Source organism: Leptonotus elevatus, chromosome 15 (genome assembly GCF_054856555.1).
Source record: "Leptonotus elevatus isolate MCC_2025b chromosome 15, RoL_Lele_1.0, whole genome shotgun sequence".
NCBI classification, from domain to species: Eukaryota; Metazoa; Chordata; class Actinopteri; order Syngnathiformes; family Syngnathidae; genus Leptonotus; species Leptonotus elevatus.
The window spans coordinates 17,460,491-17,486,661 of NC_141253.1; the positions used below are offsets into that span (position 1 = coordinate 17,460,491).

The 26,171-nt window shown below is 39.6% G+C and overlaps 1 protein-coding gene and 1 long non-coding RNA gene across 3 annotated transcripts in view; both read right to left on the reverse strand.

Annotated features, from left to right (window-relative positions):
- The window catches only part of dcc (DCC netrin 1 receptor), a 350,617-nt gene that overhangs the window by 144,716 nt on the left and 179,730 nt on the right, over nucleotides 1–26,171 (reverse strand). The window contains exon 8 of one of the 2 annotated variants that reach the window (XM_086097425.1): nucleotides 13,901–14,060. In XM_086097425.1, the coding sequence (XP_085953551.1) occupies nucleotides 13,901–14,060 (160 nt within the window). Of the gene's footprint in view, nucleotides 1–13,900; nucleotides 14,181–26,171 lie in introns of both variants that reach the window. The other variant, XM_086097423.1, reaches the window with a different exon arrangement.
- On the reverse strand, nucleotides 23,017–24,599 carry LOC147162286 (uncharacterized). Its single transcript, XR_015097304.1, has 2 exons — nucleotides 24,522–24,599; nucleotides 23,017–23,225 (listed from the first exon to the last, which is right to left on the reverse strand). It is a non-coding gene; the product is annotated as an uncharacterized LOC147162286 (long non-coding RNA).

Sequence of the window (26,171 nt, forward strand, 5' to 3'; positions counted from 1 at the left end):
GAATCCATGTACCCTTATAAAAACTACATCTTCCCCCTTTCTGCTTTTGCTTATTAACTTTAGGAAAAAAAATCCACTCAAGGCCCTGATGGTATCAAATGCATTCTTATCAAAGGAACTATAGGTTATATCATTTGTGTTATGATGATGGTTGTTTGGCGTGGGTCACTGGGTCATAGGTGACCGTGTTTTTGGTTAAATAATAGGGTCGTAGTGTCATGGATGCATTATGCTTATGCAGTTACTATGTCATTTATTATGAGTCATTATGCTTATGCAGGTTGCCGTCACCTTGTTATGGGTGTGTTATGCTTATGCAGGTACTATGTACTCTATGATGATAACGTGATAATGGGTTATGCAGTTACTATGTTCCTTATGATGATGATGTGATAGTGTGGTCAGTTTGTACAGTCACTGTTATCATACATGCCTATTCTATCATATAGAATTGTGCCTTGCCCTAGCTGGAGTTTACGAGCGACACTTTTGTCAATACCTCAAGGTCTCTTAGCATCAGCATGTCGAGGTTTCCTGTTCCATTTTTTCCATACAAGCTTTCTTTCGTGCAAGCAGTTCTTCCATGTGTTTGGGGTTGCTCAAGGTTCTTTGTCAAGGTTTCTCCGTCAAGTGTTTTCTTCAAGGTCATCTAAATCCAGCCCTGCTCTCTGTTGTCACTTTTTATTTTTGTATTTAAAGACTTGTCCTTGTTGGTTTTCTTGATCTAAGCAAAACACTTGATCCAGTTGATCATAAAATTTTCATTATAAATCTGATAGATAGATATGAAATTTTGAATGTTGCCCTCAAGTGGTTAATTAGTTACCCTGCTAACAGAGATCAATTTGTTATTTTGAATGGTGTCTCAAACGTTTTTAGTATTATCACTGGGGTAGCCCAGGGATCAATCTTGGGCCCTTTATTATTTTTTGTTTTTACATTAGGGACTTGCCAATGTCTGGCAACAATTTTCTTCCTTTATTATTTGCTGATGATTTTAGTTTATTAGTTGGTTGTTGGTGACATCTGATCAAATATCTTACACTGTACATCAGTCTGCTCATTTAACCTCATACTATAGTTTGTTTGATGGTTCACATCAACTCAGTATTACATTTAGAGGCCCTAAAGTTTGGAATGGCTTGGATATATCTTTGAGATTAATATTCACATCAATATCCTACTACACATCCACTGAAACTGCAGTCAATCTTGTCCTAAACTTTCACATTTTTTATTTGATAAAATCGCAATTCTGCATTTAGTTACAGTGTTGGTTTTGTCTATAATGTATTTTATTTATTTACTCTTGTACTGTTTCAACCAGAAGTTTTCATTTGATAACATTTTCTGAAGGGGGCGGAATCTTGTACAAGCCCCCTTGGCTTTAATCCCTACCTGCACTGTTTTTAAATTGTGCTAAGTAGAAAAACAAACAAACAATCAAACCTGATATTGTGTTTTGTATAAAAGTGGGTTCTTCTAACTAGAACCCCAAGTATTCCTTTTTATAATGCTTTGTTGCCTTCGGAACACATAGGCACATACTGTATCTAGGTGTTTTTTCCCCTTTTCATGTTACTCTGCAAAATCAGTCATACAATACTTGATACATTAACGTTGTATGTTTGTGGATATGTGTTAGCATTGCATCTGTGTGGATCTTACATGCTTAGAAATAAGGGTTCCAAATGGGTTCTTTATGAAGAGCAAGGGTTCTACCCAGAACTATGGGCTTCTGAGGAACCCTTTTTTGAAAAAAATTAATAAAAAATTCTTCAAAGGCTAAGGATTCTTGTAAGAACCGTTTCAATACAGGGAACCCTTTTTGGAAGAAGGGGTTCCTCAAGGGCTGTTGAAAACATGGGTATTAGAAGATCCTTACCATCAAATGTTCAGCCATGATTCAGCATTTACTCAGAAATTCTCTGGAAATTTTACAAGGAGAGCATTGAGTACATTTACCTTCTTTCTTTCTTTTTTTTTTAAGTTACTCAAGCATTGAGGATCGAACTCATGAACAGGTTGGGAGAGAACTACTGTACCACCTGAGCTATGCAAATCTTGTTGGTCTCTCTACTGCATTGCCGGACTGTCCAAAATAAGGCCAACATACTGATGTACGAGGATTCCACCTGATACTAGCAATATACTAACACACAGCAGGAACGGCATGGCTCAGGTGGTACACTGGCTGTCCACCAACCTGAAATTTGTGGATTTGTACCTCACCCTTAAAGTAGCCTTTTTTTGTTTTGTTTTTTAACAAACTGGTCAAATGTACTCAAATCTCTCTTTGTAAAACTTAAGACTTTCTGAGTGAATACTGAATCATGGCTAAAGTTTTTTCAAGCCTTTTTATCAGTACACTATGAGACTGAGTTAAGAGGCATTTGTCTGCAGAATAACTTTTTTTGTGTGAAAATTCAAAATACAATACAAACATAAATGTAAAATATACTCTGTATATTAATTTAGTTCCTGCTGTTGTAACCCACCCTGGAGGGAGGACCTCGTCCCATTTATTCACTTTTGAAATTGGGGAGTTGACCTATTTCTTTTTAGGTGTAGGTGGACGCAGTGGCTCAGGAGGTAGAGCTAGTTGTCCAGTAACCAGAACAGTGCTGTTCAATTCCCACTATCTCCAAGTTGTGTCATTGGGCAAGACATTTTACTGGTACACACATTGACTCCAGTGCCACTTACACTGGGCTACCGATGGTGCGAATGCTTGCTGGTGGTTGTGTTGCCGAGGAGAAAAGCTGGATTTTAGTGTGTGCAGGACCTGGGAGCTGGCTGCCAGGTTGTTTGCCCTGTGAGAGTTGAATGATGGCTCTGCTACCGAATATATGCTCCGCCCTCTTCAAAACAGGTGTGACATATCTGTGGTGATTACTACTATTCACATGTGAATTTGTATTACAAGCTGGATTGAAGTGAAACCTCAAGCTTTCAGAAACCTAAAATTATCCAGGTAAGTAAAATCTACTATTTTATTACCATAGGGTCTTCATAAGCACACACAATTCTCTTTCTCATTTGTGAGCCGCGGCATTAGCGCTGCTAAAAGCCATGTAGCATCATTGCTAGCAGCGCACCACAGCTATTGGAGTTGTTTTTCTCCATTGCTTGTGCTTCGAAGCTTGCCGAAAAAGTAGCACTTGCTATGTGCACACACCCCTCGCAATCCTGCGCCGCTCAGTGAGATACGAGCTTTATCAAAGACACTGGGTAATAAGTTAACTTTCCTGTCACGACTAACTGCTAAACCGTGCTTAGTGTAATGAGGAGTGAATCAGCTTGCCACGCACACTCTGGGAGGCAGGGCATTTGGCGCATCAGATTCAGCGTGAGGGTCCCTGAGTAGTAGGGACAGCCATCATTTGGAAATAATACAGACAAACGGAGCTGATATCAAGGCCGAACACAACAGCTCATGTGTGGGAACTATTTGGGTTTAAGCCAAATGACAGTGGTGAGCCACATAATTTAGATGAGCCGGTATGCCGCTTTTTTTTAATAAACGTGGATATTTACAATGTTTTTTTTCATTAATTAATTCCAAATTTAAATATTTAAGTAAATAAAAGTCATTTTATTTTTAAAGGTGTTTTGAATAGCCTAGTATAAAATGTTAAATTTGTTTCTACATCATGCATGTTCCACCAATACCCAGATGAGCATAAAGAACTACGACTGCACCCATCAGTTTGTATCTTCAGTTCAGAGCAGTTCGGGCAAAACACACCACTGTCTCTTGGGGAGGGCAGCCGTGGAGCGCACCATGCACGAGCTTGACACAGAGGCTCCAGTTACGCTTTAGGTCAGAGGTGGCAGTCGCGAGTAAAAAAGTGACCAATGCATCTTTGAAATGGGTGGAATTGCATTCATATACCATTATTATTATTATATTAGTTGAAAATGTATATGAAAACCACAATATTATCGTTTATCGCAATAATTTCTGGGTCAATTTATCGCCAAGCTAAATTTCTTATCAGGCCTATTGGCAAGGTAAGATAACTTCTATTCAGAAATCACAATCTGTCAAATTACCCACCAAATAATAGCTGAATTTTTGTGCATGAATACCAGCCAATTGCAAACACTCATTATACATGTTAGAGAGGAAAAAAATGTTTTTAACCCCCTCAGACCTGTAGATTGTCATAGTGGACATGACATATTTAGGTGTCTAAACCAATAAAACGCATAATTTGGATGATGTCAACACTTCTGGTTCATGATTGGATCTTAACTAACCAATCACAATCGCAAGTTGATTTGCATGTTTATGTTAAATATGTTGCATATAAGCGTGGTAAGTTTTATTTTATTTCATTAATGGAAATGTTTCGTTCAGTTTTTTTCTACCTTCAAGATACTTAAATCTCTTTTATACTTATTAAAACTAAAAGTATTTATCAAGTCACACAATGATTAATGGAATATCCAGTACAGTGGTATGCCTTACAAGTTCTACATTTTGGAGTTTGACTCATATCAGTGAATATGTCAAAACTCACAGTTCTACTGTCGTGAGCTGATTTCTGCAGCCATTGTTATCTTCAGTAAAGGACCAAAAAACTCCCCAGACAACAATAGCCTTGGGTAAGTGCACCAGATCAAAGTGTGCACAAAAGAAAACTTACACTTAAAATGTCATTATCAGAACTTATTAATGTGAGTACTGAGCATCAAAAGCTAATCGCTAATTAGATGCTGAGTGTACTCAACTACAGCAGTAGCAGTGCAGAGATAAGTGCAAATGTGAATAGAATTCTCTGGGTTCCTGAATCCATATTATATTTCCCTATGAGCTGCATCTTAAATTGCCAAGCTGAGCATGTAGTGAACCAGCGGATTTTTTTTGGTGTGTCACACAGTGTGAAGTAAATTTACCTTTCACAAGCCACTGTTGAACGTCAGTCCGCAACGTAACAGGTAAACCTACTCACTACTGAAATGTGTTGATTTCGCCCTTAAAAGTATGAATATACAGTAGTCCAATTGTCACCACAATGGCGAAACAGCTAGTGCAATAAGAAAGTAATGTAAATTATATAATGACATGCTGATTAATTAAATATACCCCGCAAGTAATTAACACACGGAGAAACCTTTTATAATGCATTGCACAGTATGTACTGTATGTACGAATATTGGACATTGAATTTATATATATATATATATATATTAGAGCTATTGGTATTTACTGATATTGTTTCATCTCTCATAACAGGCTTGCAACAGCAAGCACGTCTTTAACGTGTGTTAGGCTGCATGTTCGACACATCCCTCTTCCACATGCTCAGATAGAACAGGTCAAGCATCATGAAACGCACCAAGGTTGTTAATCAGCAGCTGATCATGAATATCATCATCTTCCCCTGCGAAGACTATGTGAACCATCTGTGCAATTTAGAATCTGTTAGCTTCCCATTATTAAATTTCTGCTCTAGCAAGACATGAGGCCACCTGCCATGTAGCCGTTGCTCTGTGTCATGTTCCTTGTTTTAAGTATAGTGAATTCTGAACATTTTGAAGGTAACTCAGTGCTTGCTCATCAGCCCTTATCATAGCTAACCTGATATATATATCAGGTTAGCTATACTTAACTAAATGGGTCATTATATATATGTTGTTTTTGTCGTTTTGAAGGGGTGGTGCTATTGTGTTAAGGCAAATTGTTTTTGTTTTCTCTAGCTCTAAATCCTAAATGGCCACAAATAATTATTTCATTGAGTCAAAATTCAACATATTGAGGTTGGTCATTGTAACATTTAGAAAATGTTAAATGTCTTTTTAATTAAAAAAAAGAAAAAAATGCAAGCTAAACTAATCCCCTGTTTGACCTAAAATAAAAAATAAACATCTAAATAAAATATGTGCCATTTTGCGCCGTTACGGGATAGAATGCAGCTGGCTCCCGGCCAATCGGAGTGGCATCCCTCATTTGCATTAAAATGTAGGTGGTCCGGAGCGCACGTCATGCTTGACATTATGTAATTAAATTGACCCGCTGGGCTCCGACAGATGAGATTGGCGGGCGCATAGTGGGTTTATACAGCAAATTGCAAGATCCCTTTGCATAATGTAGTTGACCGTGCATGTGATGTGGTCAATTGAAGACTGCTTCCGCATCCACGTGTGACCACATCCCTAAAATATTTTTAAAATGATAAAAATAATTCATTGAATGAACTGATTTCTTCAATGATTCAGAGGGATTGTCCCACGTTGTCCCATTCATGAATGAAATACGATGACATCCTCCTCTCACGTCCGTGTAGCGGTGATGTATCTGTGCCTCTATCAATTACACCCAAATCGCGTTAGGCCACCGCTGCACAATGGACCTCCTTTTAGGTAGTCTATAATTTAGTCAACTTTTTCCTGTGTCCGCCCAGAGAGGCATAGACATGCTAGAATAGACTTGCAACGGCATGAAAATTTAAGATTACGCCAATCACAGTCTACTTTCTGTTACCAGATGTGCCAGGTGTGCACCTGTGCGGCAGCCGTGTCCGCCGGAACGCTCAGAAAGGTGCAAGACAGCCCTTGACAGGGCAGACTAGTGTTCCGCCACTACAAAAATAGAGTTGCACCTGTTTTTAGGCTGAGCGCACTATGAAAATAGAGCCCTTAGTGGGCACTATGCTGCTTTTTGTTTTGTCATAGCTGTGGACGAGAATCCTGCTTTCAGTTTCATTTCAGTGTATTTATTGTTGTTGTTCTTAACTCTGGAATTCAAGGAAGTGTCTCTTCAAAATTCTGATGCTTTGTCTCAAAATGCTATTTTAAATTGGAAATCATCATTGCAGCTTAAGTCTCCTGGCTTATGAAGAACAATGGTCTTGAGGTGGTTGGAGGGAGAATGAATGCACATTTTTCACTCCATTCTCCTTTGAATTGCTGATTTTTCACTATCCAAATTTCTTTTAGCAGTGAACTTGAAACTGATTGTTTTTGTACAATCTAGGCTCCTACAGCTGGCAAAGAGTCAACAATATGCTAACTGCTCCTAAAATGCAAGTTAAAAATTGCACTCGCAGCAATGAACTCTGAATGACTCACACATACAACACATACAACAACTTCTGGAAGAAAATAACTGACCTCACAACTCTCTACATTAATGTTACGTGTATGTAGAAGGTCAGCACCTTTGCATTTCTGGGCACTGTCACTTCAGAAGAGCTCTCCTGGTGCTCAAACATCACAGCAGTGGTCAAGAAAGCCAATCAACTGATCTACTTCCTTAGTGTGCTCAGGAAGAACAACACGTAAAGCAAGCTGCCGCTGACCTTCAACAGATCCTGCATAGAAATCCTCACGACTTTACAGCATCTCAGTGTGGTGTACTAGCTGCACAGAGGCAGACAAGAAAAGGCTACAGAGGGTAATCACGACAGCAGGAAGGATTACCGGCCTACCCCTGCCCTTCATCTACACCTCTTGCTGAGTAAACAGCGCTAAGAAAATTGTTTGGGACAATTCACACCTTTGCCATCACCTGTTCAACCTGCTCCCTTCCAGACGGCACTACAGGTGCATCAAAGCCAACAAAAAAAAAAAAAAATGTATATTGAAAAACTGCTTTTATCCCAAACCATTACCCTTCTTAATGGATGGATGAACTGACAGCCCCCAGCTACTGGTATTTTTTATTATTATCTTCTTTATTTACTTTATTATTATTACTTTATATCTATGCAGACCAACTGGCTGACGACACTAACTGGGCATTGTTTATTGTGTGTGCTTAGTTTTTACATGGTGACATTTTTAAAGTAGCGTTTAATCTCATACTGCTGTGCATTGACAAATTCTGATTCTGATACTGGCCTATAGCATGATCAGTGTGTTCCATTTTTTTAATTCATTGTTTTTGGTGGATTTCTATACAATTTATTTCAAAAACATTTTCATCATTCAATTGGTCATTTAGGATGTAGAACTAACTTGCGTATAGTAGTTACTTGGGTTACCCTTCATCAAGCTGGATAGGAGCCAAGGGATAGGGATGCAACAAGGTGGAAATGGTCCATTAAATGTGCATCAATAGTCCAAGGGAAGTTTAGTTTAGTTTTGCTGGGGGTTGGGGGGGGGGTTGTCAGGGGGCCTGGGGGCGGCTGGGGGCTGGGTTGGGGTGGATGGCGGCGGTGGATGGGGGGCGGGGGGTCGTGGGGGGGGGGGCGTGTGCTGTGGACCGGTGGGGTGCCTGGCGGGCCTGCAGTGCCCCGTCCTGCTGCGTTGGGTTGGGGGCGCGGGCTGTGTTGGGGTGGGGGGCGCTCCTGCTCCCGGGTTTGCTCTCCGGCCGGTGGCCCTGGCGGGGCCCGGGGGTCGTCCTTTGGCGCTGCCGCGGCCTGGGGGGCCCTGAGGTGTTGCGCTTGCTCTGTCCTGGCAGGGGACGACGGCTCCCCTCTTTGGTGGAGATTTTCATGCATGCCAGATCCACTACACCAGCATCTATCGAAACTCAGACACAATCTGCTTCTTTCTCAGGTCATTGAATCTGTGGAGGCTGGTGTCTGCGGATCTCACTCTGCTTCGTTTGTCCTTCCTTCCTTTCCTCAGTTTCTCCTTTGGTCTCTTGAGGTCTCCCTGATTTTTTGGATTTGTTGGAATTTAGATGTTTCTGGGGTTGGTGGCCCGGTGGGTGGTGTCTGGTCGGTGCTGGATTTCACTTTCCTTTGTTTTATTTGGTCCTTCCTCTGGTCTCCTGACGGCGGTGTTCGATTTAGGTGAACGGTATGGGATTTTTTTTAATAAGTTTTTGTCCACGTACAGAGGAGCTAGCTGAGGTGGCCCCGGCGACCCGACCCGAAAGTGTGCGTCAAGACACAAAAACAATAAGAAGGCCGATGAGCATAAAGCATGGGAGCCACAGTCCATGCTACGGTCGCTCAACCAGAGAAGCAGTGGAACCACAAACAAGTTCACAGAGATGGTGGATGCAATGGGGATGGCAAAAATTCCCTCCACAAGCAGCATCCACTTGCCAAGCCCGAATAGCCTCACAGATGTTCACAGCAGTGTTATGGCTGAAGCCAGAAAGGCATCTGTTGCTATGGTCTTGAAAGTAGAGGTGGATGGCAACCTGGCAACCGCAAGTGATGATTGAAAGAAGGTTGAACATGACCCACCACAGCGTAGCATTTGAGAGCAAGAGCTAACTGGAAATGGTTTGGTTACAAATAGGAGAGAGGCTGGAACGAGCACAAGTTTATCATTATCATTTCTCGAAGTAAATTCAAGTGATACATAGTACACAGTATGTGCTGACATATCAATCTTAGCCTAATCAGCACTATTCTAAAAGCCCGAGGGCAAGCTACATTAAGAGCATGTGGAGTTTTCATGCTCGGCTTGGAAAGTTGTCGAATTATTGACCAGCTTGACACCACATAATTATGTGTATCTAGTATAACCTCGGAATTGCACTTGTCAAAATCCTGCCCAGAACATATCTGCTGGTTGAAAGCTTTGACCTACCATATCCCTCTCATTACTGCTGAAAAGGTGAAGGTAAAGAGTAACATGTGGAGGGGTCCATAGGAAAGACCACATGATTTTGGATAACCTTATTAAATATCACGGACGTTATAATATACACCTAAAACTAAATTTTAATCATCATCAGAATGTATTGATTTAGCCCCATCCATCCATCCATTTTCTATACTGCTTATCCTGTTGATGGGAGCTGGAGCCTATCACCTCTGACTTTAGGTGAAAGGCAGACCACACACTGCCTGAATAGACTGACTGATACAAGCTATTTTTAGCACAAAATAAGTTGTTTTGCAAATATTTCTCATCTTCTTTCTCCCTGTTGTCATTTACTTGTGAATTTCATTTTAATTAACTATAGCTCTCTCTCTCTCTCTCTCTCTCGCTCTCTTTCTCTCTCTCTCTCACACACACACACACACACACACACACACACACACACACACACACACACACACACACACACACACACTCTCTTTCACTGCCCTCTTCTTTTATGCAATTTAGTAGTACTGACCAAAGTGTCTGCCAAGTCTTTACGACTGACAGATTTTGTGATGTTTCATAGTGAAAACTCAAAGGCTCTTCAGTCCACCCTAACACTCAGATTCCTAAAATGCTGCAGGCTGCTCAGTCCCTCAGGTAACAAAGCTTAAAAGCCTGGATGTGAAAAGCATTCAGCTGGAGCTCCAACTGTCAGAGGTTACCATTTAACATCAGCGGGGGACTTGCCAATGTCACCCAGAGGGTTTCTACTAAACGTTCAGAGCTGCTGTGTGCACCAGAGCTATAATGAAGGGATATAAGTACCGTCTCTGACATACCGTTAGTATACAACATTTAGACTATCACTTCTTTCTTTCAGCAGCTTTCAAACAGTGTTCATACACTTTCAAGACCATTGCACAGATGCAAGTACATTGTTGAACCAGCAAAAGTCATTAAAATAGGAAAGCCAGTAGTACCAAAGATTATTTTCACTGTCTGTACAATAAATTATTATTCCTTGGGGTATATGGACCGAGCACTAATGCAAACAGCAAAAAACTGCAAGTATAGACCGCCCCCAAATTTTTTTTTATAATTTGCCTATAATATCAATAGTTTAAACCGTAAATATACCATTATGACGCCTTTTTAAAATAATCGCAAAAGTCATTTTTTTCAGATTTTTCAGGAAACACAACAAATGTAACCATTTGCATCACGAAGAGATGATTTAGGCAATTTTTTTTTATTTTTGCTACAAAAAAAAATACTTAAGACAATTATTTTAAAAGGGTGATGATATATGAGTATGATGCCAAAACAGAAACACTTGAAATCCATTCTACAACACCACCCTTAAGAATATAGTGATACATCATGAGTTCCAGGTTTGCGGTCCCCGTTATTTTGCAGATTTTTTTTTATTAATTTTGTATTACCACCATTGCCTGCATTTTGAAGCATTATTTTGCATTTGAATCCCGCACTTCACGAAATAAAATAAACATATGTACGAAAAAAAACTAAGCATATGATTCAGCCAATCAGAGTGTTGCAATGGTTTTGTCAGTCTCCATAGGTCGTGCAAAAACAGCATGCGTAGCAAGGATAGATTATCGGCCGGGCTGATTATCGGTGCCCATATTTAGCATTTTGAAGCAAATTGGCATCTGCCTGTTTTAAAATTCTGACGGCCGATAAGAAATCAATTTAAAACTGGGTTATTTTGACACTGCATCAGAGCCAAACTGCTGGGAACTTCCTGCACTTTTTTGGGGGGGCTTGTTTTTAAGGTAAAAACAAAGATACCCTAACATTTCAGTTATTTTCAAAATACATTTTCAAAAATGTTATATACTTTAAAACTTTAGCGATATTTTTGTTGTTGTTGAAGTATTTATTTAGTCTTTACGTGGGTTAAAATCAAGTCCTCCCATTATTTTGTACAGGAAAAATGTATAATGAGCTAAAGACCTGACACTATCCATCTACACATCCATCCATATACAGTGGAGTTTGAACGTCTCGGAACTCGTACAAATCGGACTTCAACCCAAAAATCAGAGTAAAAATTGCCTCGGAGTTTGACCTCATTCTCGGAGTTTGAACACCCAAGCAAACCAAGCAAAGCCGAACGTACCTTGAACTGGTAGCCGAGTGAAGCCGAGCGATGCCAAATGCTCACGTGCGCTAGTGGAGACGAAGTGCTGCTCATTTCTAGTCAGATCGTGAATACTCCCAGAGGTGCTCCGTACATTCGCGAGTGCATTTGGATTTTTCCACGACTATGTTCTTTGACATGAGACCAAAGAAAGACAGCAGTGCCAGTGGCAGAAAAGACAAACGTACAGTGCTATGAACCATAGTGGATTTTGGAAGGAGATTATCTCGTAACTACTTCCGTAAATACTGGCAAAAGGACCCCTTGGTAGTCTAACAATATGCCCAATGTAAAATACACTAACTCAGCACTGAACTAAAAAGCATGCATTCATTAACATAGCATTTTTCATACACTGAGGCCATTGCACCACAACAAAAAAGTTCGGGTATTTTTTTTTATTGTTTAAATACTGTACAGGGTGTACATGTTTTTTACATACATATAAATTTAAATAGGAAATTTCTGGTTTTTGGAGCTTGGGAACAGATTAATTGCATTTACATTATTTCCTATGGGAAAAAATGTTTCGGAGGTTGAACAATTCAGACTTTGAACACTTCACAGGAACGAATTGTGTTCAAACTCCGAGGTACCACTGTATCTGAAAATATAACACTGGTTACTGCATATTCCACATGTTAAATTAAAGTTTTCAAAGTGGCCCCACATCCTTGGATTTTTCATTTTTGCAGCACACAAAGTTTGTCCATCCCTGCCGAAATCACTGCCCACCAACTCCAAATCAGGAAGGTGTAACCATTGATACTAAAACTTTGATTACCTTTTCATTTGCAGTCTGCATTTACTTATTAGCGCCCAATTAATTGAAGCTGTTAAGTTCTCCTCAAGGATCACAGCTACAGCACAAGCCTCCCTTTAATGCTCTTTTGAACAAAGATGGTGGGAAATCAGCATTAAAATAGGCCCCAGGGTGAAATCATCTGGGCACAGTATTGATAGCTCTGCTCTTGGCAAATTGAAACAACAGATTTAGTTTCATCTCTGGCAACATAAGCATGAACTTGCATCCTTTATCTCACTGTCAAAGTCATAGTACAACACCTACAATTATGTATCTATACAGACATGGGTTCTCAGAATTCCAGTTTATTTTCATTCTATTTTACAGAGGGAAAATGGAACATTTGCAGTCATAATGGCTTGATGTCAGTGTTGACATCAGTCAGAGGTTATTAATGATGGGGCTTGGTTCACAATTTTTTCATTATGTGTTCAAGAGGTCAGGGATATGTGTGGGGCAATCGAGTTCTTCCACACCAAATGTATCCAATCTCACATACATTTATTGAAGGGCGAGAGCTTATCAATTCGCAAGAGCTGTCCACAGACTGTTTGAGCTGATTTAGCTATCTCTGCAAAGAGCAGACACGGCTGCAATACTATAGTTGTTGGATACCTCAAGTTAGAAACTCAGAGTCATGGAAAACACTTTAGACACTGCTGCAACCTTCATCCTATGCTGCACATTGGATTTCCCATCATACATGTTCCCTTTAAAGAAACATGCAATATACAAAACAGAGTGATTTACGTACTTACTTATATTGGGGGCAAAGTGTTATTTAAGAAATAATTAAACCATAAATACATTTTTTTGCACTTTTGTGCTCCTCATTTTTCAATGAATTGAACCTACAGCGCTAATACTTAGTGGTGGGCGGATCGATCCAAATATCGATATTATCGATACCAAGTCAGTATCGATATCAGATCGATACTGCCACTATAATATTGATCTAGTAGTTTAGTTACAGTTTGGCTCTTTTATGCACTGCTGTTTGGTCAAACAGATAACAGGTATGTCACCGCACACTCCACTTCTGTGTCAGAGCAGAGCAGGCACAGGCAGAGTTGCTTTTTCAGCATACCTCTGGACATGATACCCAGTGAGATTGGCATACATGACAGCTGTAGTTCCTGCTATGATCCAGCAACTGCGCACAGCCAATAGAGAAGACTGGGTCAACAATTTAGACATAGCGTGTGAATGATAGTTGAGAGAAAGAGACCTTTTGTTGAGTAAAAAACGTAGATCTTTGAGTTCAGCAACAGAGCAAAAAGTTATTGGCAGATGGAAGCAAAAATAAATGTGATTGTTTTTGCTGTATATAAGTTTTTATGAGATGTACAGTATGCTAAATAGCCCTGGCTGGAAGTTACAAATGTTGGACAAAAAGACAAAAAGAATCAGGACAAATAAAGCAGTCTTACCTTTCAATGCTATCTTGGGAGTAATAAACGCCATAAGTCTGTATAGATCCTCCAGTGTCCTCTGGGGGCCGCCAGCTGAGTCGGACAAATCGGCTGGACACTAGGACAGGGACCAAGTCACGGGGGGCAGAGGGGAGGGCAACGCCTGGGCTGGGGGACACTGGTGGGGGATCAGAGGAGGAGGAGTAAGTAAAAGGGGTGCCAGAAGGAGCAGGCGGAGCAGGAGGCGGGCGGGGAGGAGGAGGTGTGTGGACAGGTCTATACTGAGTGGGTGAGGCTTCTGTGAACAGTTCATCCACCAGGGGAGAGGAAGGGACGAGATGCGGGAAAGACAAGGGAGAGGACCACAGCAGGAAATGGAGGAGAGGAGCAGCAAGGATTTGGCAAAGCAAACGTAAAAAGATAAAATAATGGATGAGAAAAACAGATCAGGAACATAAAAGACATGGAAGAGACAAGAAGGAAGAAAAAGGAGGAAGAAGAATAATGGTAAAGAAGAGCCCAGACAAGAACAAATTGTGGCAGAGATTCTTGCATATATACAGTAGTTTGTTAGAAGATATTAAATATTTGAAATAAAACATACATAAAATAGATTCATCCTCATCGATTATTAATTAAATGTAACATCTCATATAGTGTATAGTTGCTTAAAGGTGACGTTAAAGACAAGAATGACATTCAAAATCATGGCTGAATGTTCATTGTAGGTCTTAAACACCCAAGTCCATTTTAACAGTCCATTTAAATCCACTTTAATGTTACTAATATCTGTTGATACTGTGCTTACATTTAGCATGTGCACATGCTATGAAATGAAGGTAAACAAGTACACACGGAACACAAGTGACAACATTGAACAGCATCTTTGACCAGCACATTTTTATGCATGGCTTGATTTTCACTTCATCACTGACATATCCATTTTATATCTGATTTTAATCTATATGGATCTGATCTAGTCATGTGTTTGTTTTTTCTGCTTATGCCACCATGATGCATACCTGAACTGATTTTTTTAAAAGAAAAACAACAACTAAATGTGTCTCTTGAACCATGTAGTGGAAATCAGACATTTCTTTAATCTACATATGATTGAGACTTCATTCGCATTCAATCCGGTTCCGTGCCTTTTTTTTTTCTGCTTATGCTACCTTTACCGTGGCGTGGACCCCCGCATAATCGCGATTCGTCACCTGGCAATTTTTTTAAGTCTTACTACCACCCATCACCCTTCAAAAGCTGTTTTTCTTTTATACACAAATATTATGTGCTATGTAATTTGCTCGTATCTATGCTAAAAGTTTTAAATATTATCTGCATAGTAATTTAATTGGCATTTCCCATGTTCATTCACTTATTTTTTGGTGCAAGAAAAGTTCTCTTACCTTGCTAACTGATATGGCTGTCAACACTTGAGCCCACTGATATGGATAGGTAGATACTGTGCACGGCCCTTTTGAGCTGTGTGCTTACAATCATGTTAAGAGAGCAAATTTAAAGTTGTCAGTGCGTTTCGTGTTGACTTGTTTGACAAGAAACCCAGCCCTTTTCCCCAAAAAGTTATATATTGATATCACAGGCTTTAGCATTCAATGTTAGTACTCTCCTTTTTAGATTCTGGACTCAACAAGTTGGCCGCTCCCTACTACTGCTACGTTGCCATCGTAATTGAAAGCCTTTCTTACATTGTTACACCTTGCAGCAGAGCCGGCTCACCAATTAGGCATGTAAGGAAAATGCAAACGGTGCTGTGTCCTGTAGGGATCCAAAGTATTCAAAAGTGGATGTGAAGTGCTCTGTAATTCTCTATCCTTGGTGTATTTTAACTGAAGTATGTCAGACACCTTTTATTAAGACACCTGGGACCTGATTTAAATTGTTATGGAATGCATAATCTTTTTTTCCTTTCGGCTTTTCCCTTCAGGGGTCACCACAGCGAATCAGTTGCCTCCATCTAACCCTGCTCTCTGCATCCTCTGCTCTCACACCAACTACCTTCATGTCCTCTTTAACTACATCCATAAACCTCCTCTTTGGTCTTCCTCTAGACCTTCTGCCAATATACTCACTATCTCTCCTCTGGACATGTCCAAACCATCTCAGTCTGGCCTCTCTGACTTTCTCTCCAAAGCCTCTAACATGTGCTGTCCCTCTGATGTACTCATTCCTGATTCTATCCATCCTGGTCACTCCCAAAGAGAACCTCAGCATCTTCATCTCTGCCACCTCCAGCTCTGCCTCCTGTCTGTTCCTCAGTGGCACTGTCTCCAGATCAAACAACATTGCTGGTCTCACCACAGTTTTATAAACCTTTCCATTTAACCATAAACCATTTTAGGTGAAACTCTTCTATCACACATCACACCTGACACATTTCTCCACCCGTTCCAGCCTGCCTGCACACGCTTCATCACTTTTTTCCACACTCTCCATTGCTCTGGACAGTTGACCCTAAATACTTAAACTCCTCCACCTTCTTGGTCTCTTCTCTCTGTAACCTCACTCTTCCACTTGAGTCCCTCCCATTCACACACAGATATCTCGTCTTGCTACAACTAACCTTCATTCCCCTCCTTTCCAGGGCAAACCTCCACACCTCTAGCTTCACCTCCACCTGTTCCCTGCTCTCACTACAGATCGCAATGTCATCTGCAAACATCACAGTCCATGGAGATTCCTTTCTAACTTCATCTGTCATCCTGACCATTACCAAAGCAAACAATAAGGGGCTCAGAGCTGATCCCTGATGTAGTCCCACTTCTACTTTGAACTCCTCCGTCACACCTACAGCACACCTCACCACTGTCTTACAGTCCTCATACATGTCCTGCACCACTTGAACATACTTCTCTGCCACTCCAGACTTCCTCATACAAAACCACAGTTCCTCTCTGGGCACCCTGTCATAAGCTTTCTCCAGTTCTACAAAGACACAATGCAGCTCCTTCTGACCTTCTCTGTGCTTCTCTGTCAACATCCTCAAAGGAAATACTGCATCTGTTGTACTCTTTTCTTTTTCTTTTTTGCCATGAAACCATACTGCTGCTCACAAATGTTCACCTCAGCCCTCAGTCTAGCTTCAACTACTCTTTCCCATAGCTTCATTTTGTGGTTTATTAGCTTTATTCCTCTGTAGTTGCCACAACTCTGCACGTCTCCCTTGTTCTTAAAAAATGGGCACCAGCACACTTCTCCATTCCTCAGGCATCTTCTCACTATCTAAGATCCTGTTGAACAACCCAGTCAGAAATTCTACTGCTACCTCTCCTAGACACTTCCATACCTCCACAGGTATATCATCAGGACCAAGTGGCTTTCCACACTTCATCATCTTCAATGCCCTTCTCACATCATCCTTACTAATCTTTGCTACTTCCTGGTCCACAACAGTCACCTCTTCTACTCTCCGTTCTCTCTCATTTTCCTCATTCATCAACTCTTCAAAGTACTCTTTCCATCTTCCCACCACACTACTGGCATCTGTCAACACACTTCCATCCCTATCTTTTATTACCCTAACCTGTTGCACATCCTCCCAATCTCTGTCTCTTTGCCTTGCCAACCTGTATAGATCAGTCTTTCCCTCCTTACTATCCAACCAAGCATACAAGTCATCGTAAGCCCCTTGTTTGACCTTTGCCACTTCTACTTTCACCTTAAGCTGCATTTCCATATACTCCTGCCTACTTTCTTTGGTCATTTCAGTGTCCCACTTTTTCTGAGCTAACCTCTTTCACTGGATGCACTTCTGCACCTCCTCATTCCACCACCAAGTCTTCTTATTTCCTTTCCTTCCAGATGACACACCACGTTTGCTGTAGTTGTCCAGTCATCTGGAAGCACCACCTGACCATCCAGAGTCTCAACTGCTTCCTGAAAGTCATACAACACTCTTCTTTATTCAGCTTCCACCATTTCGTCCTCCGCTCTGCCTTTGCCATCTTTGTCTTCCTCACCACCAGAGTCATCTTACACACTACCATCCTATGCTGTCTAGCTACACTCTCACCTACCACTACTTTGCAGTCGCTGATCTCCTTCAGATTACACTGTCTACACAAGATGTAGTCTACCTGTGTACTCCTACCTCCACTCTTGTAGGTCACCCTATGTTCCTGCCTCTTCTGGAAGAAAGTATTCACAACAGCCATTTCCATTCTTTTCGCAAAGTCAACCACCATCTGCATTCCTCTCCTGGATACCAAACTTGCCCATCACCTCCTCATCACCTTTGTTTCCTGCACCAATGTGTCCATTGAAGTCTGTACCAATGACAACTCTCTCACTTATAGGGATGCTGTGCCTCATTTCATCAAGGTCCAACCAAAAGTTCTCCTCCAGCTCACATCCTATCTGTGGCGCATACCCACTAACAATATTGATCATCACACCTTCGATTCCTAGCTTCAGACTCATCACTCTATCTGACATTCTTTTTACCTCCAGGACGCTCCTTCACGATAACTCTTACTCCATTTCTCTTCCTATCTACACCGTGATAGAATAAATTTAACCCTGCTCCTAAACTTCGAGCTTTGCTCCGTTTGCACCTGGTCTCCTGAACACAAAATATGTCCACCTTCCTCCTCTGCATCATGTCAACCAGCTACCTTTTCCTGTCATAGTTCCAACATTTAAAGTCCCTACTCTCAGTCCTAGACTCTTGGTGTTCCTCTTCTCTTTCCTCCTACGGACACACCTTACTCCTCTCCTTCTTTGACCAACAATAGTCCAGTAGGTCAACAGTACCGATGGCGGTTGTTGTTAACCTCGACCGATCCAGTATGGAAGTCATGTATTTGATTCGCATGTTTGATTTGGCCAAAGTTTTTACGTCAGATGCCCTTCCTGACACAACCCTCTGTATTTATCCGGGCTTGGGACCGGCACAAGAAGACACTGGCTTGTGCTCCCTTGTGGCTACATTTGTTAAGGAATGCATAATACATCTATTTTAAGCAAACCGATACCCTCCTTGTGGTTGGTATACCAACAACAGAAACAGTACCCTTTCTGACTTAAGAAAGTGGGAACCCCAAAAATTCCTTACCAGAACATAAACGTGGTCATATACCCCTAAGTAAATTAATATTTTATTTGTATCAATCAAAAATCATTAACTATATCAATTAAATCTGGCAAAATAAAAGCAATCAAATCAAATTTTTTAGTAAACAGATGGAATGACAGTGTTGGGTTTTGCTAACTTAGCGACATAGTCACGATATTTAGCATCATTGTTGCTATACTTAGCAACTTCTATGACCCCTAATTTAAAAAAAAGCCAATACTGTAGTGACATTGCCAACAATGGTCCTCGTGTTGGCAACATTCTCATTTCCTGAGTGATGAGGGTGATTTGTGCTTCTAATGATTTAGGAGCCTAACTAGGAAAGGATTACAATTATAGGATGGAGATCATGTCAGTCAGTACACACGAGGAAATGATGATGATGATGCAAAATTTAATTAAAGGGACTGCAACATGAAAAATCAACTTTCTGGAGCTTTTAGCTATGTTAAAATGCTAATTCCTCACCAAAAACATGACCAAAGTTGTGTTTTCCTCCATTCTCCCCTGTATGAGAAATTCTAGGTTATTCTGTTCTCCAAGCACCAGCCCCTCCCAATCTGAGAAAACGAGCACTTGGCACGGTTTGACGTCATTGCGTGTGGCCCCACCCCTCCACCGCCACTGCGGACTAAACGCACGCCCACTTTCTCTGAGACCTCCCTCCATGAGAAAATGACAAAAGTAGCCTTCATCAATAAACATTCTTTCCAAATGAATTCAAAGCAATCTATTATTCTTCACAATTGCAATGCCAAAGTGGAATGAAATGACAATTGGCTGTCTTAAAATCCATTGGCTGACACTGGTGTAAATAAACTACAAGTAAAACATTTGCGCTGATGAATTTACATAAATTGATGTGTAATGGATAGTGTGCTCACCCCATAAGCATCCGCTGTGGTGCTTTTTTTCCCCTGCTCCTTTTTTCCTCTAACCTCTCTGCTCTCCTCCTCTTCCACGATTTCTTGCGGAAAGGACCCGTTTTTTTTTTCAAATATTTATTCAAGAATTGATGGCTTGCGTGACCAAACGCAGAGATCTAGCAGCCCGTGAAATTTAGAGTCCATTTTAAAAATCGGCTTAAAACTTATCTGTATGTTTCGTGGGCGTTGCGTGAAGCAGCCGGCTCAGACGACGTCATGAGAGGAGCGCGGCAGCCACAGGGGAGAGGCAGGGTTTTACTGAACCGAGCGCTTGACTTCCGGGTAAGAAAAATAGCCACCAAAATAACTCATATTTCATAAGGAACTACATCGCGATTGTGTTAAAGGTAAGATTTAATCATTATATGCCTATAGTTAACTGTGGAAGGGCTTAAAATAAAATAGTGTAGTCCCTAAACAATACTGAAAAAGTATTTATCTGACCCTGAATTGTATGTCATATGTTTCAAGCAATCTAATACTTACCAAAGTAAAAAATTAAGTCAGTACTAATGTGCTACAATAATTTTGTAGATATTTTAGAAGCAATGTATTAAAGTGATTGCCCTAAAAAAAAACACATAAAAAATACAATAGAAAATTAGTACACTTCATTTGTCTGTAAATAGCAATGTTGATACTGAGAACAATCCCCAATATACACACACACATACACACACACTCACATTTATCAATGTAAATATCTTTACATGACTCTAAATGTGTCCATGTAGTGTAAAAATAAAATAAAGAGATATATGAGATATATATTATATATTGATATATTCAAATTATACACTTAATTCCCTTTAAAAATGGTATATAATACATGGGCATACCTCAAAAATTGAGAAAGTTACAGCATTTTTTTATGTTGCCAGGTTGAAATCCCTAGTTTTGAGGAGAAACAGGTTTAAAGTTTTGTTCCATGCATCTTTCAAATGTCCATTGCAACCAATACCTTAGGAAAAATATTTTAATTTTCAGGAACTGTCAATAAATCACTGGAAAGTCAATTCCAATAGCAGATAAGGACGTCATCCAAAATTTGAACCCTTTAGAAGTTTTGGAAGTTTGACCTTGAAATCAGCCTCAACTTTGAAGATCACATTAAGCTTACAATTCATCCTCTGAGGCATCAGCCAAAGTTTGGTTATTTTATTGTTGTTCCCTGTGATATTTTTTTGTTTAAATGAAGTCATATTACCGCTGTGGGAAATTTGATTTAATAATTGATTTCATTTTGTGTGAATTAAAGGATTATTTGCTATTTGGTGTGGTCTGTGACATATTGATAACTTATCATGGATGTTATGTCTCAAATGCTTTTGGACACATAAAGAAAATGAAAATGTTACGATGGTGTAGAGATGTTATGATTTGTGGAGAAATTTCCAAATCAAATTGTCCAAACAATACATTTTTGTCATTATCTCAAAACTAATCTTGCCGACATGCGGACCCTTTTGCCGGAGCGGGTCACAAATGATCTTGTTGTTTTTTCCATGTGTGCCCTTTGACCCGCTGGAGACCAGACCAGACTCTGCCTCTTGCCAGGTACCCACCAAAACGGTCAATGTTACATTTCCAGTGTTTAATCATATATGCAGTAAACAGTGTTATTTTAACACTGATAGAATAAAAAGTTACACTGTCAGAGTAAATATCCTGAGTGTTGGGGTGGATGTTGGGTGTAACCTGAATTGCACTACCTTGAGCATTGACCAAACCCTTATTTCCGGTGAAGGATACATTTTCCAGCACTCTGTCGGCATTTCAATAGCCATACATCCAGTTGATGTTGTCGGAGCGGTGTGGATCAGTGGTAGAGTGATCTAGCGTGGTTTCAGTCCCAGGCCAGTATGACTATGTCAAAGTATCCTTGAAAAAGATACTGACCCCCCAGTTGCTCCTGATGCCGTGTCATCAGTAGTCAATATGTAAAGCACTTTGAGGGCCGTGTAAGGAGGAAAAATGCACTATAAATGAAGTAACATTTACCAGAGAAAGTGTAGTTATAGTTACATTTTTAACACTAACACTAGTGCAATACACTCAAAAGTGTTTAAAGTTAAACACCAGAGTTGAGTGTAGTTTGGCAGAATTAAATGTTTAACACTGACACTAGTGTGGAGTACTTTCAACACTATTCACTGTTTACTTGTGTAGATTTTTAACACTATACAGTGTTGGAGTGTCACTGGTTAAGTGTGGAAAAAGTAACAATTTGAAAAGTGGAATATTTACTCTCATCAGTGTGGACACATATAAACACTTTTCTAGTGTTGAATTTAACGCTCTCAGTGTTAATATAACACTGGCGATTTTGCTGTTTAGGATAGGCTCCGGCTCGCCCGTGACCCCAATGAGGACAAGCAGTACAGAAAATGAATGGATGGATAATTGTTTGGGGAAGAACACGCGCACGCACACACACACGACTGTGCACGCACACGCACGCAAACACACACACACACACACACACACACACACACACACACACATACTTGCCTCTGTGTATTATGAGGACATTTTTTCCAAACCGGTTTAATTGTGTATTACAGGGACACCCCTTTCTGCTAATGCCAGAGAGATGGGACTTGCACCCAAAATTTTTTTTTGGGGTTGTCCAGGAAAATTTCACTTCAAAACTTGAAAAAACTCAACACACGAAAAAAAGAAAAACCTGAAAAAATCCGTAATTGTGAGGACATAGATAATGACCTAAATAAGCCACGCCCATTGCAAAAATGGTAATTATGAGGACCAACTCACATTACAAGGACAAAGTTTACACAACACACAGCAACCATGTCACTGAAGTGATTTGAAAGTTCTGGCATTCTGACTTTACACAAACTAAAATGGCATTGATGTGTAATGACTTACCTGATATAAGGACACATTGTTGTACATAACAATACTGTGAAATGCAAAGTCATACCTGATCTGTCCTAAAATTGTAAGTTTTAACATGGTGCTCATGTTACAACTTACAATTTTAGGACAGACTGAAACTGGTATGTTAATAAAACTGCTTCTTATGTGAACAGGTTATCTAGGTCAAACACAGCTTTGTAATGGATAAGCTCGACATGAAACCAGATGCAAAAGAGTCAGTGAACATTGAACATTTTATTCTTTAAAACATGACTACCTCTCATCTTAAAGGATGAGCAGTTTTCTCATAGCTCATTCCTGAAATACCTTCGGATTTCTGAATTTCTGAAACAGGTTCAATGTAGGAAGTGTCCGAAGTACTGTGAGAATCTGGAACATATTCCTCTGCTAACGAATCCTCACTTGAACTGGATACATCAGCAACCTAATTTTTTAAACGAAAACAATTATTACATACATACATACATACACATATTGTCGCTGTTCTGTGAAAAACACTTCCACCATAGGAGCTACCGGAGAGCAGCCCGCGACCTAAAAATGGAAACGTGTTTTTCACAGGACAGCAATGATATCCATATATACAGTAGATGCACACATACTTATGCATATATACAGTGGCTCTAAAATTAACCTGCCAGATGCGGGTTAAAATTCATTTTGGCGGGTGGTCATAAATATTTACTAGCTTTACTTCGCTGTTACTTAGTGATGTTACACTCGAAGTAGAAGCTTGAGAAAAGTGTCGAGCGCTCGCGGCAGAAGTAGCTCCCGCCATTGATGGGCTAATGTGCTAAAGTTAATTTACCAAAGGTCTTCATCATCAAGCAGTTTTGCATTTTTTTTAAACGGGATATGTGCCAGATGCTGGAGCAAACTAGAAAAGCATTTAGAACCTAAAGTTTGTGCACATACTAAAGATTATTATAAATCTAGTCACATTTATTCGAAAGATGAGATGAAGCATTTAACAAGAGGGATAGTTAATATGCTTAATCTATGGCATTGCCCCTAAAACAGATATTGTGTGATACAGTCCTTCAGTTACAGTAGACTTTTCTATTTTACCGAGTCAGACAGTCGTTAAGATTGAGACAATTGCTCAACATTTAGCTGCTTGCAACTAAAGATAAAGGTATAAACATGGGTCATAATTTATCCTCTTGACTAAATTATATTCATTCAATGAAAATGCCTGCACTATTAATTCTGGTTGCGTGAAACAAAGATCCATTGCAGATACAAATAACACAGAAGATAAAATACCCATCATGCCAGTCCATTCTAGTGCAGCGAAAGGTCCAAAACATAAAGCACATTTATCCAAGCTTGATAAAGTAAATTAACTACCTGATGTTTACACTTCTGTTTAAAAAAATAAAATAAAATTGATAGCGAGTTCATCTCTAAAATCCACCATAAATAAATTAATGGGAACAAAAGATCACTACAGTGCATAATCCAAATCACCAAACTGCCAACAAATCTTCAATTTGAGATATTTTTAATGTTGACTTGTAGGAATTTTAGTCCCATACAAGCTTATTGTTGGATACAATATTTTGAACGTCTTGGCAATACACATTGCATAAAAAATTGTTGTGATTATATTTGTTAGTTATATAGTTCAGCCCTAGCATCTACTCTACACTCTTCACTCCTAACGTCTTGCTTCTGAAAACTGATTTCAACATCAATATTCAAAAAGAAATCTCGTCACCTGGTCAACTTGGTCTGTGACAGCTACGTCTTCAGCTATGTCTTCAGGTTGTGCTTCAGTTGAAACCTGGTACACATGAAGAGAAAAATACATATAAAATTCAATTCTTAGTAACACGACTGTACCTGTGCATTTACACAGTTACAGTACATACAGAACAATTAATAGGTTAAAGTATTGTAAATGCAAACTCATTTTATTTGACATTACAAAAATAAATAAATAAATCCTTCTGCACTACAGGTTTGTGTAAATTGGTGACGTCTATTTTTCACAATGAAACAAAAACAAGAAAATACACAGTCCTCAGAGAATCCATACCTGACCAGAGTATGAATTGTATAATAACTCCAAGCCCTCAAAACTTATTTTACAGTCACGGTGTATGAATACACTGTCCTCAGTGTCAGTTATTCACAACTATAACATTGTGAGGACTAAGTATCTGTGAGGGCTGCACAGTATTGACAAAACATGCGACATGGGTGTTTTATACAGTAATGGAGATTATTTCGACATTGAACATGGACCTAAAAAAAAAGGATCTATCGATAGCTATATATTTTTTTAATCCAATGAAAAAAAATACACGATAATCCGGAAAAATAAACATGCTCATTGTGATCTAATCTTATCCAATTCAGTTATTTTTTGTTAATAATGCCCCTCGATACGTTTCTCGTATGGCGATGCGCAATTAAGGTAGTCTCTGATTGGTCAAAGTCAGACTAAAGTATACAATCCAATATTCATTTGTTGCTTGTCTTTGCAATACACATATTGCATGAGCCATTCGTGCGACAAGATATTTTTTTATATATTGTGCCAACGTCTTGCTTCTGAAAAATGTATTTCAACGTCAACATTCAAAAAGAAATCTCGTCACCTGGTCAACTTGGTCTGTGACAGCTACGTCTTCAGTTATGTCTTCAGGTTGTGCTTCAGTTGAAACCTGGTACACATGAAGAGAAAAATACATATAAAATTCAATTCTTAGTAACACACAAGTCTGTACCTGTGCATTTACACAGTTACAGTACATACAGAACAATGAATAGGTTAAAGTATTGTGAATGCAAACACATTTTATTTGCCATTTCAAAAATAAATAATCCGTCAGCACTAACGGTTAGTGTAAATTGGTGATGTCTATTTTTCACAATGAAACAATTAATAGAAAATACACAGTCCTCAGAGTGTCCATACCTGACCAGAGTATGAATTATGAGGACTGTATGTGTAACTCCAAGCCCTGAAAACTTATTTTACATTCGCAGTGTGTAAATACACTGTCCTCAGAGTGTCAGTTATTCACAACTACGACATTGTGAGGACTATGCACCTGCGAGGGCTGCACAGTATTGACAAAACATGCGACATGGGTGTTTTATACAGTGATGGAGATTATTTCGACATGGACCTAAAAAAAAAGATCTATCTATATCTATATATTTTTATAATCCAATGAAAAAAAAATACACGTTAATGCGGAAAAATAAGCATGCTCATTGTGATCTAATCTTATCCAATTAAGTTATTTTTTGTTAGTAATGCCCCTCGATACGGTTCTCGTATGGTGATGTGCAATTAAGGTAGTCTCTGATTGGTCAAAATCAGACTAAAGTATACAATCCAATATTCATTTGTTGC